The sequence below is a fragment of the Homalodisca vitripennis genome, chromosome 3 (genome assembly GCF_021130785.1).
Source record: "Homalodisca vitripennis isolate AUS2020 chromosome 3, UT_GWSS_2.1, whole genome shotgun sequence".
Taxonomy (NCBI): Eukaryota; Metazoa; Arthropoda; class Insecta; order Hemiptera; family Cicadellidae; genus Homalodisca; species Homalodisca vitripennis.
This window is the reverse complement of record NC_060209.1, coordinates 117,285,906-117,308,472: the sequence shown is the minus strand read 5'-3', so window position 1 is coordinate 117,308,472 and position 22,567 is coordinate 117,285,906. Positions and strand designations below refer to the sequence as shown.

Sequence of the window (22,567 nt, the reverse complement as noted above, 5' to 3'; positions counted from 1 at the left end):
GATTTTGTAAAAATATGATCAGCTGTTTGATGTAAACTGATTCTAATTCCCGAAGCACAAATTCTCAATTCTCAATATTTTCCAAATATTTCATTAAAAATAATAAATAAAACAAATACATTTTCAAACAAAAATACTCTATTTACATGTTTTTCTCAATACAAATAAAAAACCAATACAAAGTCAATAAATAAAAAGCTCTCAAAAATAGCTTTATATGCTACTTCTACACAGTTCAGGTGAGAGAACAAGGAGTCTTCCAGTCATTATTACCTTTTTGCTGAGAGTATAATTTAGGGCAGAAGAATATTTGCTTACTTCTGAGGTGCATTCTCTAAGTCCTAAACTAATGTATATTTCTGTTTGTGGAGACAGAATATTTATACCTTATGCTGAGAATGATAGTAGGAGAATGTGATCAAATAACAAATACAAATATTTTAACCTTCTATGCTCCCTCCAGTCATGAACCACTTTCTCTTCTTCATTGATGGGTCCTCTATTTATAAGGAATTATTGATTTATCGCAGGTTAACTTCCTTCTAGAATATTATTTAAACATGCTTATTATTTCTAATTAATATTATTATTACTAAAAATAACTAAAATTTGGGAATGGTCTTGAAATTATAATTCTCTATAACTTTCTCAAAACACATCTAATTTATGCAGTAAAGTAAATTATATCTTTCTTTGCTGGCATATTTAACAAAACAAACAACAATGAATTTTTACAATGTCTCTAACCAAATGTAAATCCTAATAAGTTTCAATTATTTTCCATTGCATTATATTAAATTACAAGGTAGATATTTAAGGTAGGTAATTTAACCCTGCATACACATGTACATTACTACCGATCTGACATCTTTTCTGCTCTTTAACCAATGTGTTTGCTTATTGAGACCAGACCAGTTCTTGTGTCACAGACAGGTACATGTACATTACTACCGAGCTGGACATCTGTTCTGCTCTTTAACCAATGTGTTTGCTTATTGAGACCAGACCAGTTCTTGTGTCACAGACAGGTACATGTACATTACTACCGAGCTGGACATCTGTACTGCTCTTTAACCTGTGTGTTTGCTTATTAAGATCAGACAGTTCTTGTGTCACAGACAGGTACATGTACATTACTACCGAGCTGGACATCTGTTCTGCTCTTTAACCAATGTGTTTGCTTATTGAGACCAGACCAGTTCTTGTGTCACAGACAGGTGTCACATGTACATTACTACCGAGCTGGACATCTGTTCTGCTCTTTAACCTGTGTGTTTGCTTATTGAGACCAGACCAGTTCTTGTGTCACAGACAGGTACATGTACATTACTACCGAGCTAGACATCTGTTCTGCTCTTTAACCTGTGTGTTTGCTTATTAAGATCAGATCAGTTCTTGTGTCACAGACAGGTACATGCACATTACTACCGAGCTGGACATCTGTTCTGCTCTTTAACCTGTGTGTTTGCTTATTGAGACCAGACCAGTTCTTGTGTCACAGACAGGTACATATACATATACATATACATGTACATGTAAATTACTACATTACATACTACATTAAAAATAAGACATTATTGTTTGAAAATAATAAATATTATAATAATATAATTTTGACAATGGGAAAATATCCCTGTGGTAAATGTAGTCATCGGCTATCCAATGTAGCATATGTAATAAATGGTTTCACTTTAAGTGTGTTAACTTGACCATTACTGATGTGAAAACAATGGAGAAAGTACAATTTTGGGAGGATTAGAGATGTTTAAATTGTTATTCAATAAACAAAAACGAATCTATGATTGACGCAAGTACGGAATCTACTGAAGAAAATTCAGAACAACTGAATTATTCGTCACTAGCTGATGAGATGAATAAATCTGTCTTACAAGAAAATGAATATTTACGAAAAGAACTACACTTGGCAAAACACAAAAGCTCGTTTTATATACTCTAACTTGAAGACAAAGTAAAACAAAATGAAGAAGATTATGAATTATTAAAGAAAGAGTCAGTTGAAAATGAATAGGAATTATTGAAGAAAATAAAAGTATTGGAGAACAAACTCAGATATGAAAAAGAGGCAAAAGAAAAGCTTATCTCAGAGGTAGAAGAAGAAAACAAAGCAAGTGAAGATGTACATAACTATACAAATAGATCGTGTGATAGATGTGTAATTCTTAAAGAGGAAATTACAAAAATACTTGATACAATACGGTTTCTAGAGAGTATAATTGGGATCTTGGAAAGAGAAAAAATCAATAAACCAGACACTATACGTAAAAGAACAGGGGATCCCAACTGCTTGGATTATTTCCCTCCCTTAAATGGTATACAACAACCCACTTTTGATGTTGAAAAGTGGCTGAAAGTGCCATCTCGTCATTCCATTAAACCAATTAACTACCATAACTCAGGTCCAAAGTTCTTCTCAATTAATCCGTTTGAGGTACTTTCTGATGTTTCTACAGAAGAGGTGTCAGATGAAAATGAATTTATCATCTCATCTATCAATATTAATACCGCTAAATCAAAAGTCCATCAGGCAAATCACAGTGGCTTGAAAGCCAAACAAGTTCACTTCCACAATACTTGTGAGAATAAAATTAAAGATACACTGTTGATCTGTGCTGACAACCATGGGAGTGGTCTGTCTTGGCACATTAACAAGAACCAAAACACTTATTCAGCAGTGGGGTTTGTGAGACCTGGTGGTCGAACAAAAGAAATACTGGACTAAATTCATCCTTATGGATCTTTGACAGGAGGCAGCCTCTCCCCACCCTATCATTACCCGTCCAGAATATCCAGGCAGCACATTCTTTTAGGACTATGTGCAATTTTTAAGCTTCTTATCTTAAGAAAGAAAATATCTGTGTGATTCCTTAATGATACAAAAACAATTCTTGTTCCACAGACAGGTGTGTATACACATACATTACTGCTGAGCTGAACATCTGTTCTGCTATGGAACCTTATATATATATATATATATATATATATATATATATATACATATATGTGGTGTGCTTGCGTATTGATACGAGATCAATTCTTGTTCCACAGACAGTATACACATACATTACTGCCGAGTTGAATGACTGTTCTGCTATGTAACCTGTGTGCTTGCTTATTGATAGAAAACCAAATACAGTACGGACAGACATACCAAATTTCCAGCCCCTTAATAGGCTTACATAAAATTCAGCCAATATTTGAGCACTAATCTCAAGTATTGCAACCTTAAGGGTTAAGCATTTACTCCAATTGGTATTTTATGCTGTGATTGTACTAAATAATCTTTTTATTTTATAAAATGTAGACTAATATTATTTGTATATTACATACTTTATATATCATACATCACTAGGTTCATTCATCATTAACTCTTAAAATGGCAATTGAAATTATAATGTTGTTCCACCACACACCCGTTTTGAAATTTTATATGGTACGTAAGTCAACGCTACCACCACTAATTATATATCATTTCAAACAGAAGATTTGCTGATTTCAATGGTAAAATTTTTTACTGCTTTGGCAACAGTGATGTCCCACCTACATCATAAAACATGCCCTCTGCTTTGAACGATTGTCTTCATCTAGCCGTTTTGAAATCAGTGTTTGAAAGCAGTTAAATAAATCATAAATTAAGTTAATAGTTATTAATTTATTTAGTATTATGCAATGCACATAATTCTCTACATTTTGGTATATAATGGAAACATTTAGAATAAAATTACATAATTTGCTACTATTTGAAAATCATCATACCCATAGTAACAAATTTAGCAGTTCGAATGTACTATTTGTGGGTGTCACAATATATTTTTAATTGTTCTTCAAAAGAACCTAGACACCATGATACTATATTTTTTCTGAAACTAATTAATTAGGGTTAATTGGCTATCTCAGATTCTAATATTTATTATACCATCACACTTCCCCCAGGTACATTCCACTACTTAAACAAAAATAAAAAAGATGTAAAATATTGGTTTTTAATTTATTTACTTAGATTATTTTGTAGTGCATATAATTTTCTTAATTTTGATGTATTTTGGAAACTTAGTGTAATAATTATATTTTTTGTAAATGTTTGAATATAATCATACCTATAGTAACAAATTTAGCATTTTGTGTACTATTTGTGGTGTTTACAATATATTTAATTTCTAAAATCAGATAAAATTAAGAATAAATTGGCTATGTATCATAGATTCTAATATTTGTTATATCATCTCACTTTATCATGACGTGCAGTTCCACCACTTTTTACAACTTAAAAAAATATTACAGTTAAAACACTTTTGTTTAGTTATTTACACATATTTTTTACATCATAAGTATCTCCACATTCTCCTACACAAAAGAAAAATGTATTACACATGTAGGTTTATAATATAAATTTATTTTTTGAAACCTCTAAAGTATAAAGCACTCAAAAATGGGCAGCCATCACAAGGGGAAAATGAGTGCCAGTTCCTAGATTAACATAATTTAAATGTACACTTTTTAATGTTAATGTAGAATGATTACATCTACTCAGATTGAACAGTGGGAATGTGAGGATATGGTACAGACACTGCTGGTGCTATATATAATCAACAGAGCCTTCTCTAGGCTAAATGTGGCTGCAAACCAGCTATTTTTGTAGCTTCCTCCTCTAACCTAGGCTTTATCACTGAAGGTGAACAACATTTGTTGAGTTATGGTCATTCTGAGACTGTCCCATCACATTGTTTTACCATGAAATTAAACAATGCTCCAACTTGTATACGATGTTGTATAATGTACAACAATACTGTAGTACCTACTAAAAACTTGCTCAATGTGACAGCTCAATGTTACAACTTTATAACAAATTTTAAATAAACAAAAAAAAAAGAAAGAATTTACATACCACACTACAATATTTACAATTAACTTTAAAGACAAACTTAACAATCATTAGCCTTCATTACTGAATTATTTTATACAAAGTTTGCACAACTAACAAAAGTGGTATTTGATTTAAAACCTTTAAAACAATATAAAATGTTATATTTTACACTGAAATTTATATTTTTACTGATACAACAGTTTAACCTTGGATCATACTTTCTCACTACAACCTTTAAAAAGTAAGCCGCAACATCAGTAGTGCCTCTGTCATAAATAACATACCTTCTTCATATTACAATTCCATATTCGGCTTATTCATATCCATATAAGTGGTGACTTATTCTAATGACTATCATGGATTTTAGCAATGTTTGGGAACATTTTAACACCAATGTAAACAAGTTTCTACCAATTCTACGTTGGAAACACAACAGGTTCCAAAAGTTAACTCCTAGCACATTATTAAGTATTAAGAGTATTGTTTAGTGGTTAAAGAGAGACTGATTGCAATACCTAGTCCATCTATCCACGTAAATATTTATAAGGTACAAGCTTGTACACTCAACAATGTACACAAGAGTGAATCAAAGACTGGAGTATTAAGAGTATTGTTTAGTGGTTAAAGAGAGACTGATTGCAATACCTAGTCCATCTATCCACGTAAATATTTATAAGGTACAAGCTTGTACACTCAACAATGTACACAAGAGTGAATCAAAGACTGGAGTATTAAGAGTATTGTTTAGTGGTTAAAGAGAGACTGATTGCAATAGCCTACCTAGTCCATCTATCCACGTAAATATTTATAAGGTACAAGCTTGTACACTCAACAATGTACACAAGAGTGAATCAAAGACTGGAGTATTAAGAGTATTGTTCAGTGGTTAAAGAGAGACTGAATGCAATACCTAGTCCATCTATCCATGTAAATATTTATAAGGTACAAGCTTGTACACTCAACAATGTACACAAGAGTGAATCAAAGACTGGAGTATTAAGAGTATTGTTTAGTGGTTAAAGAGAGACTGATTGCAATACCTAGTCCATCTATCCACGTAAATATTTATAAGGTACAAGCTTGTACACTCAACAATGTACACAAGAGTGAATCAAAGACTGGAATATTAAGAGTATTGTTTAGTGGTTAAAGAGAGACTGATTGCAATACCTAGTCCATCTATCCACGTAAATATTTATAAGGTACTGTAAGCTTGTACACTCAACAATGTACACAAGAGTGAATCAAAGACTGGAATATTAAGAGTATTGTTTAGTGGTTAAAGAGAGACTGATTGCAATACCTAGTCCATCTATCCACGTAAATATTTATAAGGTACAAGCTTGTACACTCAACAATGTACACAAGAGTGAATCAAAGACTGGAATATTAAGAGTATTGTTTAGTGGTTAAAGAGAGACTGATTGCAATACCTAGTCCATCTATCCACGTAAATATTTATAAGGTACTGTAAGCTTGTACACTCAACAATGTACACAAGAGTGAATCAAAGACTGGAATATTAAGAGTATTGTTTAGTGGTTAAAGAGAGACTGATTGCAATACCTAGTCCATCTATCCACGTAAATATTTATAAGGTACTGTAAGCTTGTACACTCAACAATGTACACAAGAGTGAATCAAAGACTGGAGTATTAAGAGTATTGTTTAGTGGTTAAAGAGAGACTGATTGCAATACCTAGTCCATCTATCCACGTAAATATTTATAAGGTACAAGCTTGTACACTCTTAAAATGTATTTAATCCTTTACCATTAACAAAGCAAATGTACAATTCATGAGTCTGCTAATCACTCAGAAACTGTTAATTTGCTTAATAATTTAAAAAGAAGTCAAGTAGCCTACTTTCTATTTCCTCTTAAACTGAAATATGATCATACAATAAAGTGAATGTGTATGTTCATGTCTAACAGTGTTTCTGATCTGGGACTCTGAGGGAAAAATAGACCAAGACATACCTAAGTAATGCTGGTTTGATTTTTTAATACAGAACAATTTGTAAAATATAAGTAATGAAATATATAGGAAATCCCATTACTCGAAATCGAGAACTTGAACTGAATTTTCAATTAAAATTATAAAATTCAAACACTTAACTGTATAAACCTTTCCCCTTATTAAACAAATCACAATAAATATGGTTGAAAATTCTCTCGCCTTAACCCTTCCCAGGTCAGGCAGCAATATATTGCCGCCATAGATCGTGTATGAAAAGTGCCAGGCGGCAAAATATTTCCGTCTGTGACATATACGAAAAGCGCCAAGCAGCAATATATTGTCTCCTTGATATTCATCGTTTTCTTAAATAAATACAACATCAAATAATTAAAGTTTTATGTTTTTTTTATTCCCTGGTATATTTGTAGTTAATTAATATGAATATCATTTTTATTTTGAAGGTCTATGCATTTTTATTTCGTAATTGTCACGTGACATTATCAGCTGACTCGATCTTTTGTTGTTAATTCTTTATGCTTTAGTGTAATCGTATTATTGTATGCTGGATTCTCTTCATTATTTTATTTTGTAGTTGTAAATATTAGTAGTGTTAGTTGTTACGTGGTTAGCTATTGTGTGTAGTAGTTACAATGACTGACAATTTGCGATCTCACGGGAGTGAAATTGTAAATAGCACATTTGTAAATAGAAAGTGTAAATAAATTTCAAATAAAATTGTGTAAATATTTCTTGGTAAATAGTGTTTTTTAATTGTATTGAAACTGTTTATGGATTCTACAATCATCTGTTTACTGGTACATCCATCATATGAATATTTATTTTAAGTTTATTGCAATGTAAGAGTCAGTTGCTTTAACACTTATAAAATGTTGCAATGTACAATTATGCGTATTTATACAAAATGTGTCATAAAAAATTTATTTATGAGAGAAATAACACAAAATGTTGTATGGTTGTTCCTTTTTTAATGTATAATATAATAAAATAGCTTCCTACAGTAAAATGATTTTTCTTTTTTAGTTATTTGCAAAAATATTTTATGTAATCTATTAAAACATTATTTTTTTAATTACTTAAAACTACATCTATATATATTGTTCTAAAATCTATATGTTTGTTGATAGTATACATCTATACGAGTGATTTGATGCAACTTTTAGGTCATTCTCTAATTTTTATGAAAAATTATAAATTTTAATCTAAGAGACTGCAAAATCGCCAATTTTAGCCTGGCACTTTTGACTAGTCACAGGGGATATGAGATGTGAAAAAATGTTGCAACATCTCATATTTGCTCTTGGCCCTGAAAGGGTTAAAGGTGTAAACAAGAGTGGAATCACAATTTTTCGGTGCTTAGTTGTTTAACATTTAACTTGAGGCATACTTCAAAATCTATGCTAATTTGACAGATTCATTAGCTGTAAGAATAAATAACAATAGAGACATTCTGACAAAATTTAGGTTAAGTTTTCTTTGTACCTGTCCCACAATTTTGAACTTGAGTTTATGGATTAATCTGATCTATTATATTTAAGAATTCTGACAGTAAGTCTGAGCAATTTTTTAATTTTTCTTTTTAAACAATGCTTTGTGTCTTATCTGTTATTAGAATTGATTAATGCAGAGTATCAATTGTTAATTCAATGATCAACATTTGGAGTTAATCCTATTTTGTGTCGAACTTACACAGCCCACCTAATATCAATCAATATTCATTTGGTATGCATCTTCTATTTGGCCTAATATTTTTTCCCTGACACCATTACAAAGGATTATAATTTCATATAATACTTACTTTACTTAAAAGGTTTTAGCTAATGTTTAATTTCCAAATATAAAAAAATTACAGACATTTTTTATTTTGGCAGCATGCATGTGTAATGAAATCTATTACATTTTTTTAACAACTGAAATATAGTGCATCATAAAAGCGACTATACTCAAAATAGTAATAACCTAGGTAATTACTTTCAGAATGACAGTTTGTATTATTAAATTACCACTATCTAAAAGTTGTAGTAATCTGTATATTTTGTAATGCATAAAATATTTAATCTCCTCATTCTTTTTATATTATACCTAGCCTATATTTCTTGACATATTTTAAGCTATTAATAAAAAAAACCTTATTGTTACAGTGGTTTAAATTCTAGAAAACATACAACAAAAGCAAATTTTCACTATTTATGTACTAAATATTAAAAAAAATTATATTTATCACAATGTTTTAAGTAACAACGTGAGTTCATCTTGGTTGCTGCTTATTTGTATAGAATTTAGATCACTATTAACCATGGACAACTAGTGGTACAACTCCCATACGACTGGTTGACCGGTGGTATGTCGTGTATAGAATCAAATTGGGACTATGAGCCATGGGAGATCGGTTGCTCACCTAAAAATAGTTGTACAAACTTGTTAATGGTGGTGTTCGGTCCCTGCAACAGCCCCATCAACTGTTTGTGTCTTAGCTGGGTCGAGGGACATTGCTTTAGCCTAAATGTAGCCTATTAGCCATACACAACCCTTGATGGCACTATTGCACAAAAATGTTGGTGAGCACATGCACACTAGGCTAGAGCACACAAAACAAACATTTTTAGTTTAAGTCTTTTTAATAGTCCGCAGATTTTTGTCTTTACTCAGATAGTTGTATTATAATTGTTTAATATATAACTTAAGAATATATTATGGTTATTATTATTCAGAGTGTCCTGTAACTATTCCATCATTACATTAGTATACACAAGAACTAAATTTACAGTAAAGTTTAAATGAAGGATTTCACCTTCTTTTAAGTGGTATATAAATAAGATTCTATACTTTCAAAATTTGGCCACAATTTTTAAATATTGTGACCAACTTTAAAATTTCTTATAAAACACCTTATACTTTCTTGTAATTTGTTATAGGCCTACAAACAAACATGTCAAGAAGTTTTCTTTTTAACTTAAACGTTTAAGACCTGTTTGGTTTTAAACAGCATGTTTTGACATGTTTAAGAACAGTTGTGAAAGTTAGATTTAGTTAAGTGGACTAATAAGTTACTAATTATATCGAGATTTAGTAATGGGCCAATCCATGTTACATCAACCAATGATTTGTTCAACCAATACTGATGCAAATGTAAAAACTGATTTAGCCTATTTGGTTGGTGCTTACATATATGTTATTGAATAAACAGCCATTGTGGAATGAATCTAATTTCCAAATTGTTTTCTTGGGGGAAAACCAAACTTTAAAGGTGGCATGTGTCCTTCAAAATTGTTGAAATACAATTGAAAACTACTTTGCGCAACTGCTGACTAAGACCATTTTCTTGGCATCTTAACTGTTAAAATCAGTGCATGAATAACGCAGTTCTATTTACAAAAATCAAATCGGCTTAGCATATTACAGACCTAGATATAGATTGTATAAGTTAAAGGAAATATTCATTATACAGCCTAAGCCTGTGTGTAGTATGTGACACTATTCTATAAGTTTAAAGTTACAGATTTTATGCAGCAGAATAATTAGCATTTTTGTGGAAATGAGTTGAAGAGTATATTTAAATATTAATTAAGTAACTGTGACAAAATATTACATCATCGTACAGCGATTTCACTGAATTTGAATTTTCTTTCATAATATGCAGTGCCTAATTGATCTTATAGCTTAAGTAGTTACACTAAATGTAATGGTAATTACAACTATACTATAGCTAAACTATACTATATACTATACTATACTATAACGAAGTGATACAGTGGAAGTAATATAAATAATTTTAACTTTCTTTAATAACTTATTACAACACTAATCAGTAGTTTAAAACAGGTTTTTAAAATTGTTTATCTTATTCTATTTTTAGTATATTCCTCCAAAATTGCACAACATTCACTTTTCAAGGCTAAAATTCCTGAAGAAAGAATAAAATACCTAAGCTGATATTTTACTTTCAGTACAACATGATAGAAGGAATTTTTATACCATACAGCCATTCCACAAATACAGAGACATAAGTGTAAAAAACTAAAATAATTTTTTTCAACATTTAAATTAAGTTAACAATAAATAAAAATAGTATTTGAACAACACCTAATCATTTTTTCATTATCAAATAAAATTAAACATGTTTTTTAACCGTGGTTAAACTTGGTGTTACTCTGTGGTTGCTACAGGGTGATGATATTGGTGAAATAAAGTCAAAAAAATCACTAACCATATGACACAATTTCAGTCTGCTGACTATTTGGAGGGAAACCAGCTCTTCTGCACATTTCAGAAATATAGTTTTTCATTCTCATTTTATATCGTTTATAGTAATGGATTTTTTACTTGTTTTGAAGAAGAGATTGAGTGTCCCGTCCGTCACAATAAAGGTAAGTAAGTTTATTTTTACAAGTTATTAAAAATAAAATGTGTGATTCAATAACAAATCTTCTATTCACTGAAGCACCCCCGGCCTAACCTCAAAGTTTTTTTAGATTTTTCTAGTTCTGTTTCTAGTTTTTTATTGAATTTTTGAAAATTGTCCCGTCCGTCACACTTTTTAGCAATATCTCTATACCCCATGCCCTAAATTCGTTTGTTAATACTTAAATTTATTAAACTAATGTTACTTTTTGAATGTACAAGTTACTAGGGCCTATCTAGGCCATTGTGAGATGAATCTAGGCTAATCTTATTTTTTAATTTTATGTAAAATAGTTTATTTCTCCCAATTTCAAAATATTATGACACCCTACTATTTGTAGATTGTAAGTTATACCTACACCTAGTTTTAATTAGAACTGTAGTTGTAGTACTGATTAGGCTTTGAGACTGTTTATGCAGTGAAATATTATTTGTAGCATTTAATTAACATTGTGCTGATTAATATTGACTGATTAAAAAAAATTTCTAAAAGAGCTGATTAAACTACAAGATCCCACACCAAATGTCAAAATATTAAACATTAATGTTTAATAAAGGGTTTTAGAGTCAGATAATGCCCTTGCACATGGGCTTACAAAAAATGTCATGGGAATATTTGCGACATCTTGTTGCGATATTGCAGTCAACTAAACATTGTGATTCTTGTAATATTTATTTACTCTAAAAAACTACACACGAGTTTTTGTTGATTTCAGATATCTATGGAAATGGAGACAAATGAGCTTTTAAAATCTAGAGAGAAGGTGAGACTACGAAACAACGAAGCAGAGAAAAAAAGAAGACGAATAAAGAAGCCTGGGAGAAGAGTTTGAAGAAAGATGCAGAGAGAAAGCGAATATCGAGAGCTAAGGAAAAAGGAAAAGTTAGTTACAATTAGTTTCTACAAGTGCAGGTAAGAAAGAACTCAAACTTAAAAAGATGCAAGGAAACTGAAAGAAAAAGAAAATACAGGTTAAAACAAAAAGAAAAGCTAGAACATGTATGTGATAAAAATAATGAACTTGGAACTTTTTCAAACAGGCAAAGCCTAGGAAAGGCTGTAGTTCGTGCAAAGAAATTTTTTACCAAAAAGTCCTTCAAAAAAACTTGCTGTTGTAAGAAAACTAGTTTATGGAAAACTTCCAGCTGCCAAAAAGTGATCGCTTTTTTATTAAAGAACATGTAGAGAAAAAGACGGTTTTGTCTAAGGAAACTGAAGAAAAAGTTATAGCTTTCTACAGCAGTGATACAGTCAGCAGACAAGCTCCTGGAAAGGAGAGACTACAAAACAGTCAAAAGCAAAGTTTCAGGTGAAAAAGAAAAAATTGCAAATTCGACATATGGTTATGACAGTAAAAGAAGCGTACGCTTGTTTGTTGAGGAAAATCCTGGTATTGGTATCAAAAAAAGTAAATTTTATTCTCTAAGACCAATTCAATATACGCTTGAGCTCAGAAATGCCACATAATGTATGTGTTTGCAAACTACATGCAAATTTTAATTTCCTTACTGAACTTGTCTAAAGCTGTTGTAGGTTTTCCACCTACAGGTAAAGAACTGTTGGCCGCCATATGTTGTAACATAACAAGTGAAGCCTGTATGACCGAGTCTTGCAACAAATGCAAAGATACAAATTTCTTGACTAAGTTTAGTTTGAATATAGATTTAGAGGCTCAAATTTCTTGGAAGCAGTGGGGAGAGGTAAATAAACGACCAGTTATAACATATGTAGAGACTACTATTGGAGAAGCAATGGAAATGGTACAAAATATGTTAGGAAAGTTCAAAGTGCATTGCTACATAAAAAAACGTACAGAGTGAGTATTTTTGAGTACAAAAAGAAAAATGCAACACAAGGTGAAGCTGTCTTACAGATAGACTTTGCTGAAAACTACAGTTGTATTGCACAAGACAAAATACAGAGTGCACACTGGAGTAACACTCTTGTAACCATTTTTACAGGTGTAGCATGGGTTCCCAATGGAAAACAATGTTATGCTTTGATTAGCAATAACCTTACACATGACAAGTTTTCAATTTGGTATTTTCTTAAAAAAATAATAAGTGATCTAAAACAACAGTTCAAAATTGAGGAAGTAGCGATTTTCTCAGACGGCTGTGCTGGCCAGTTTAAAAATCGTTATACATTATCCAATCTGACATTTCTGGACAAGGACTACCAAGTAACTGGAGAATGGTGTTTCTTTGCCACTTCTCATGGGAAGGGGGGCAGTGGAACGGTGTAGGTGGCACTGTGTGAAAAGGATGGTGTGGGAACAAGTCAAATCCAGGCGCACAACAGTTACTTTCTGCTGAAGAGTTTTTTGAGTGTTGTCAAAAACAGTGTGAGGCAAACAAAATCAAAGTGATGTATATGTTGATGTTAAAGATATTGAAGAGTGTCAAGAGTTATTGGAGTCTCGATGGGCAGCTGTCAGACCTATTCCTAAAGTCCAAATCAATGCATTATTTACGGGCATCAACACTTTACCCAGGAAGTATTGTAGCCGGAAATACTGTGAAATCAGAGCTTCAACTCTCAGAGTCTTGGAACAGTCATGATGAGTCAATTAATGAAAAAAACTTTCTGATGAAGATTCCTTAGATTCTGACTTTCTCACTGAAAATAAAAAGGTCCAATATTTAGATGTATATAGTTCTGAAGATGAGGACTCATATTTAAGACCTAAACCTTTAAAAAAAGATGAAATAGAACTGGACAGTACATATTAGTAGAACTTGTAAGTGAAGGTAAACAGAAGAGAGCTCATAAGTATTTGGCTATAACCCAGGGGTGCGTAGAAGAAGACAACAACGTGGAGGTCTTGTTCATGAGATTAGTGCAGAAGACTAAAACCAAGGACCAACTATTTGAAATAGACCTCTTCTAAAACATACATAGTGTCTGTTTCAGAAATACAAGGAGTTTTTGAGGGGCCAGAAGTAAAAGAATTGAGAAATAGTATTTATTATAAGTTTGCAAAGTCAATCGAGCTGTAAGGTGAAAAACCCTTGTAAATATTTAATTTCAATTATAACAGGTTCTAGTTGTAAGTAAATTTAAGTTAAATAGTTGAGTAAAAGTGTTCATGAATAAAAAAGTGTATTAAGTAACTGTTTGTTGTTTTTATACACAAGTAACCTTTTGTCCCGTCCGTCACGTCCCGTCCGTCACACGTCAACTGCTAAATTTTGAATTTTTTTGTTGTAACACAGAGTTTTTAAAATGGAAATATAAAGCACATGATTACCAGAAAAACAACTTTACAAAACGTATACTATTATTTAAAAAAAATAATTATTGTACAATTCACAGAAAAATGTAGTAAAAGTTAGTGTAGTTTCTGTAGTGTCCAAATTACGTCCCCGTCCGTCACACGCTTTAAAAATGCTGTAAACTCATTTATATTTCAAAGTATTTTTTTTTTAAGCGAGTTTAAAAAATGCTTAAGATATGCTGAAAAAACTGCAGAAGGTTTTAATGCATGATAAACTTTTTTTTATAGATACTATAAGGAAATTTATCTCTCTGCTTGTCCCGTCCGTCACAATGGAATGGCTGCATACGTAAAACACAATTTGATTTTTTATTTTAGTTTGTTTGGTAGTTTAGATTCAATTAGAAACATCAATTATTCCATAGTCGTGGTGCCCACTTATTAGACTGCAGTCCAGTTCATGCATTTAAACACAATTTTATAAAATATGTTAGCCTGTGTCTACGAAAAGAATTGTTTAGGTGAATTACAATATAGACGTTAGTAGCCTTGATATGATAGTAAAAAAGTGATATGTTTAATTTTAATACAGCCCTATTTAAATTACTTTCAAAAATTGGATTTTACTGCTTTATAAGTCAGCCTACTTACTGTGTACTAAAACTAGCCTTGTTAATTTATTAAAATGATCAAAATGAACATTGGGCTGCAGTATAATAAACGGCCTCAATCACAATCAAATCATCAATATTCATGATTACCTAAACTACCGAAACCAAAATTTTGAACCAAATTACAATAGAGGTATTTCAAATTGCAGTATAGTTCAAGTGTTTTTTTTTTTATCTAAAAAATTAATAATTTAATTGTGAATAAAAAACGAACTAATCCTATCTAGCCTATATGTATTTATAAAATGTAACAAAGAAAACATATAACAATTACTTATTTACATTGTATCCTGCAAGATCATGAACGATGCAGTTATTCCTGAGTCCAGTTTTTAATGGATTACTTTATACCTCTCAAATTAGATTCTATTGTTTGGTTGTTTACAGAATTTAGTGGTTTGAGAAAGTTTGATCTGTGGTGTTTAAAAATATATTTAGTGACAAAAACAACATGTTTATCGCAATTGTTCTTGCCAATGTCACTAGCCTACTCAGTACATAAATGATTTTATTTTATTGAGTTTAAATCATTTCCAACAATATTGTTATTCTGTGAAATAAAAACAGAAATTGCAATAATTAATTATGAATATCTGTAGGTCAAAAGTGTTAATATTCAATAGTTTGGGTATAGTACGATAAGCAGATCCGGTTTTTTATATCAAAATTAATCAAATCATATTGTACCCATCGATATAATCAACCAAAAGTAATTGATTTGAACAATAACTAAATCATCTACATCCACTGTACACAAATTTTTATATTCTAAACACAATTTCTTCTATAAGTTACTTCTTTTAAATAAAAAAAGATAGTTAACTTTAGAAAACTATACAAAATAATACTTAAAGATGATTTACTGTGTCTTTCTCGGTTTCAAGATGTTTGTTTTGTTGTTATGTTTTCTTCATTAGCCTAATTAAATGTCATTTTTCCTATCACCGTCTTAATTTATAGTTTGATTGATGATTATGGTTCCTTTATTATTTATGAAAATACCTAACTGTTTAAACTATTTTTATTAACTTGAAATGAAATATGTGACTTTAATTTAGTATTTTAGATAAGTTGATATCGATTGATGGTTATTCGATATATAAAGTATTGATGATTGTAATAAGCGACATAAAAACCGGGTCCGCTTGTCGTACTCTGCCCGTTAGTTCAGATATTATTAATCAATAGTCGTTTTTGATTATAGTGATGGCCGCTTACTATACAATCTTAAATCAATAATTTGGTAACCTGATTCGATTGTGGTGGTGGTCACTTACTATTCTGGGATATTCTCTAATTATTCGGCTGTTTCGATCTAATGTATAGATTGTTTCTTCAAATTAATAATTCTATATTTTAATTTATTTAATTTAACATATGACTTCAACGTATTGATAAATTATAATAATGTCTAATGTTAACAATAAACGAGTAATATATATTTCTTAGAGATTTAGAAAATGGCCATGAATATTAAGATTGAAAGTTCTTGGCGAGCGGTCATAGAGGTTGAGGAGTGGAATACTGGCAGACTGACTCGCAGAATATCTTTGTAATTGTTTGTAGTGCAGAGAACTACAACTGTTAGAGCTAACAATCCTCTCCTCCATTTCACAAAAGCGGTTCTATCTGGGCAAGCTCAGTTTTTTAAAGTGTCTCTAACATGTGGTCCATTTTAAAATTGGTTTTGTTAGCTTCTAATGCTATTTTTTTTGTTTTAATGTGTTATTCATGTAGTTGATGTATATATAATAATTCTTGCTGTATGATTATTATATAATATTGAAGTTGGGTAATATACCTAACCATTCGATAATAACGATCTAGTAACAAGTGTAGGCCGCTTAGTCTCACCCTGTACTGCATCTGACATTGGGACCAAGGTCAATGATTGACAGGTTCGTGAGGGTCTGTAATAATTTAGGGGTTACTTACCAAGCTCCAGACGAGTATAATTCATTTACAATGATGGTTGCAAGACAAAATGTTTTATGACAAAAATCCCTTATAGATTATTACCTTACCAGAGGTAGGTTACATACATCTTCTTTAATGTGAAGTGTAGGCTAATTCTAGTTTTTTAATTCAAAACATAACCATATATTTGTTCAGCTTATTTCTCTGAGGTATAATTCATAGGTCCAAAACTCACCTTTAGGTTTCTGCTTTTCCATTAGCATCATTTGTTCATGCTTGTGCCAAGCATCAGGTCGTTTGGCTTGCACCGTTGCCACCGAGTCCATGGCCCGTGTGGCACCCGGTGCCACGTCCGAATTCAACAGCACCATCGAACCATGGGGAGCGCCACAAACAAGCTGCGGCACAGGCTCCAGAATTGATTCTCAATATAAAACACTGAATGTCAGTATTTAATTCGACTCCACAAAGGTCACTTCAACCACTTACATCACTTCAAACTATTTAAATGCTTCATCCACTTTTGAAATTAAAATAAAAAAAATCCAAAAAGTAAAACTGGAATAGGCCCAAATTATGTAAGAATAACTTTCAACATCTACTTACCAAAGTAGGTCATAGGCCTACTAGTTTCATAAAGGATTCTTTAACTTTAGCTATTTCAACAACTCTGTAGCCTATGTAAACAAATCCATGTGTCTTCAGGATACAGATACGTACATTTCAACATTTAAGTTATATGAGCATTTACATCCCTCCAAGACAGCATTTTAAAATGTTTTTGGGTTATTTATACTATACTTTCAATAGTATTGGGTTAAAAGAATCAAAACCACTATAACCTCTATAAAATGCAAATCAAAACAAATCCTCTACCATTTGTTCACAATAGGAATATTCAATGCCAAGTCTATCTTCCTTGTCTGTAATATAGTGCTATCAAATCACATTACCAATATATTTGCAATAAATTTTGTGATTTTTTTATTAAAATTTTAAAAACAACATCTAAATTCTATCAACACCCAACCCACAGCGCATACACCCCTCCAGACATTGGCTGGCAGAAGATAAACTCGCCCATTCGGGTCAAAAGCACGGTAACAAAATAATAACAAAGTGGCGCCTTGAACATGTGAATCCTACCAAAACAGACGATACGGTTAGTTCGAGCAAACTCATGCCAATTTGATTTAGATTAATTGATGTTCATATATTTATCACACTAATCAAAATAATGATTCTGAACCTATATTTAATTCCAGATACATGATCATGTGCAGGTTTGCTGACACTCTTTTGATATAAGATGGTTGTCTATCCACTTCAATTGAGTTTCTGATGAATAAATCACTCTTCATATTGCACTAACAGCGGTACACTGATTCACTCGTTGTGTAATGAAATAACTGATGATATTTTCACAAAAACACACTTTTTTCACTGCTCTTATTTTAGGCCTAAAACTATTAAGCACGCCCCAAAACATTGAAAACTTCAAACATGGCAGACACTGCACTGCAACTGGCGTGTAGTGCGATCAGTTAGTCCCTCGATTGCTCACCCTACAGCAGCGCTCGCTGGGACCATGGGAAGTTTAGTTCTGGGTTGTGCGTTATTTTGGACTAATTTTTCATCATTATAATTTAGTTTATATGAAATTAAAATGTATACAAATTTCTTGGTACCATATTACAATATAAAACTGTTTGATCACGACAATTAAAGATGGTGTTACTTGGAAGGGAAATTTGTTTTTGATTGATGTATTCATACTGCTTGCCTAAGCATCATGTATGACGACGTGTCATTGGCTCCTGCTGTCTTCTGACGTCACTGTATATAACTCTCTCTTCCTATGACAACAGAGCTTTAGTATTCTTTTGAAAATGACTTATGCTCCAAGGTGAGTGCGTCATGGTCTCCATCTGACGAAGTTAAAAAAATAAAATTGTTTAAAGATCGCAGATTGGTTTTAATTTGTTAAATATAAGCAGAAAACCTTTATTCTTATGTAGAGCCTATATAACTTTAATTGCCGATTGCTTAATTTCATAAGACTAATTAAATAAAACAGTATATTAGGATGAGTATTTTATTACTCCAATATCTACACATATATTGTGTGTCAGTTTTATAAAACCACATTTCTTCAATACAGTCTTATATATGAATAAACTTTTCTAAAAGCACCAAATCTGAATTTTTTGAAGAAAAAAACCATATGCAATATACACATTTTCTAAATTCTACCATAGTGTATTAAAAAATAAAACGTCAATTATTCACACATTCAAAAATGTTCTTAATTACCTATGTTTTGTTCAAAATCGGTTTTACAGAGTTACAACAAGTCACTGCTGATTTCCAGTTATTAGTTGTACATTAGCTTTTTCTCCATAATTTGAAATTTTAAACAAAATTAAATAATTAATTGTAGATGATCCCCTACTGGCATTTTTTATCTTGTTTGGTCAGACTCAAGAAGTGTCTGGATTTAAATCTCTATGGTTAACTAGGGAAAGGGTTTAAAATATTATATCTATTGCCATATTAATAAACTATATGTTACATCTGAAAAATGTTTTGACATATGGTATGATAATAATAGCCTAATTTAATATTTAATTATTATTACTAACGAAATATTAACAAAAATTACACATTTTTTCATTTTTAGGTGTAATTAAATTTGTATAGTTGAAACTCATAAAAACCAAAATTTTGAATTGTATATGGAACGCTTTTAACTTAAAACATTTCAAGAGTGTGTTGATATCCGTATATTGCATTCTTTCCGAAGGTGCGGCAATTTTTAATTAAAAATTAGAACACAAGTGAGTTGTTTTTTTACGTTTTCATTTAATGTCGGTACTAAAACAAAACTAAAAATAGAAAATCAAAAACAATGTGCATCTGTGTGTGCTGTTACAATTTTTAAAGAAACAAAATTAATTGCTTGGTTTGATAGATTTGTGATTGGATGTGTTCAATTCACAAAATATGTTGCAAAACCCTAATCTTGAGAACGGCTGGACCAATTCGGCTAATTTTTATTGTATTCTCATTGAAATCCAAGGAAGGTTTATATGAAGAGAAAGATTAGAACATTTCCCTGGAATATTTTGGACTTCAGAAAAAAATATTCATGTTTCATAATCCAAATTCAACTGTCACTATTAAACAGCTGTTGACATTTTCAGCAAACATTCAATATAAACATATGTTTCAGCAAATTTTATTTAAACTGAAAAAATATTAAAATATACAGTGCTTCATTTGTAGTGTAATGCAGATGAAGATATTAAAAGTTAATATCTAAATTTTACTTCACATTGCGCCAGTGACGAATTTAAACATCGAACTTAAGGATTTCTCCACTATACCGGAAGCAGATAGGAAATGAGTAGGATTTCTCCGTAGGCCGTAATTGGCTTCACACTCATGTATCTATGTGTAATTTCTTCGTGAGAAACTCTACTATAATATTGGAAATATCTTAAACCGAAAGTAAACGACAAGGGCTTGAATAACGCTTTTTTACCGAAGTGGGTTTCCGAGACCTGTGTATTTTATGTTCTTGATCGGGATAACAGGGCAGACTCAGCTGTCACGTTGGAAATATAATTAATTTAAATGTCCTCCTCCGTAGACTATTGGATATAGTCTCGGCTCTCTAACTGAGAGATCACGGGTTCAAATCCCGGGGAGGTCCAATCAGGCATAGACACGATTGATAGAGTACTATGCAAATAAATACCAGTGTAATAAATCAGTGTACATCGAAGCCAGCATAGCAGCTGAGGGAAGAAAATAAAAATTAATTTAAACAAAAAATTCTGTGTATATGAAAAAAACATGATATTAGTCAGATTAACCTCTAGATACTCTTAAACATAAACGCTTAAATAATATCTACCTTAGTATACCTATATACGTTTGATAAATTGCTTGACTCGCATCATATTACATTATAAGTAATTTTAATATACTTAGATTAAATATAAAGACTTTAGTTTTAAAAAATGCGTGCGTGGATCAGGACTTGATGAAGCCACGTTGTTATGGAGTTAAAGAATCATTTCTCTGCAGAAAGAAAACAAACTTTCCACACATTATTGATTCTAGAACTTATAAAAAAACATACTGAACTGAATGTTATGAGGAGAACGGTAAAATCTGGACTTATCTGCAACATCTAACGTATGGCTATCAATTAAGTCTTCTGGTTCACACTGTGTCAAAACATTGTTAATATCATAAAAATCTTGAAATTTTGGGCTCGCTGTTCAAATTTGTATCCAGTCGGTAGATGTTAAACACAAAATATAAGAACTAAGATATTGTAACATATGACATTTGAGTAGATAGTTTACACTGAGCTTTACTGCTGAAGATTATGTTATTGTTATCTGTAAAAAAAATAATCATACTAAGAAAAATATTTCTAATAAAATATCGTAAAAGAATGTAAGGATCTAAATACTCTTAGACATTTAAATGCAGTTTGTAGATAAAATAAAATAACATCAAGTTTAGCTCAGGGATCAGGCTGTGATCTTCGATCATCATCGCTATTGGGGAAACAATTGATTCAAGAACTAATAGCGACTGTTCCTTGGGTCGCGATTTCCTCCTCTTAAGAAGAACCTAATAGTGGGTGACTAAATTTCCTTATATAGTTAGAAAGCTCTAAACGCTTTCGATATATTAATTTACATTCCTTTTTGCGATCTAGACTGGGCTTCAGGATGGTCCACACTCCTATGACTGGTCTTCAATAAGCAACATTAGCCAGGACCACGACAGTCGATGCAAGTAACAGTCAACAGCATCCGTGCAAAAACCTTGTTCAATCAATGTCTCTGGAGGTGCAAATTAGTCCTCAAATACATTTATTACAGGAAGCGTATGTTTCCAAGTGTTCAAACTTATTCTCTGCCATTAATCTTTAAAAAGTTGACTTTCTATTTTTTTGGTAAATTTATGGAGTATGTTTGTTTTGATGACGTGTTAATAATTGAAACAGGTTCATTGGCACTCAAGATTTATTGGTTAAAGAATCTATCATTGTATGTGAATCTATTAATTGTTATTGATTCTATGAATTGTTATTGTGAAAGAATCTATCAATTGTTTTCCTTCATTTTCTCACTATTCATATTCATACATTTTGGCAAAAATCTGGCGAGATATTTTTCCAATGATATGCCAATTAATGATTACAATCAGCCAAGTGGAATTCTATATTTTAGTTGTCAAGAATTCTTAAACTTAGTTATAATATAAATATAGATGCTGTTGCATTCTATGTCATTCGCCTGTTTGAACAAACCATTGTTTCTACTTTTTGCACATTTTCATCTGTTTTTGAGATTAATGGATGTACATTGCTTGTCTTCAGTCGACTCATTTCCACTTTTGAAATGGTCAAACCACTTGTATACAGTCTTCAGAGTTGCCATACACAGATTTTAACATTTTGTCAACTTCTTTGGCATT

At 31.4% G+C, this 22,567-nt stretch overlaps 1 protein-coding gene across 1 annotated transcript in view; it reads right to left on the bottom strand.

The window, feature by feature from the left end:
- LOC124357385 (serine/threonine-protein kinase minibrain) overlaps nt 1-18,750 on the bottom strand; it is a 226,230-nt gene extending 207,480 nt beyond the window's left edge. Inside the window, exon 1 of the mRNA XM_046809140.1 lies at nt 17,301-18,750. Coding sequence (XP_046665096.1) covers nt 17,301-17,436 — 136 coding nt within the window. The 5' untranslated portion in view covers nt 17,437-18,750. The remainder of the gene's footprint in view (nt 1-17,300) is intronic.
- Between the last annotated feature and the right edge of the window lie 3,817 nt (nt 18,751-22,567).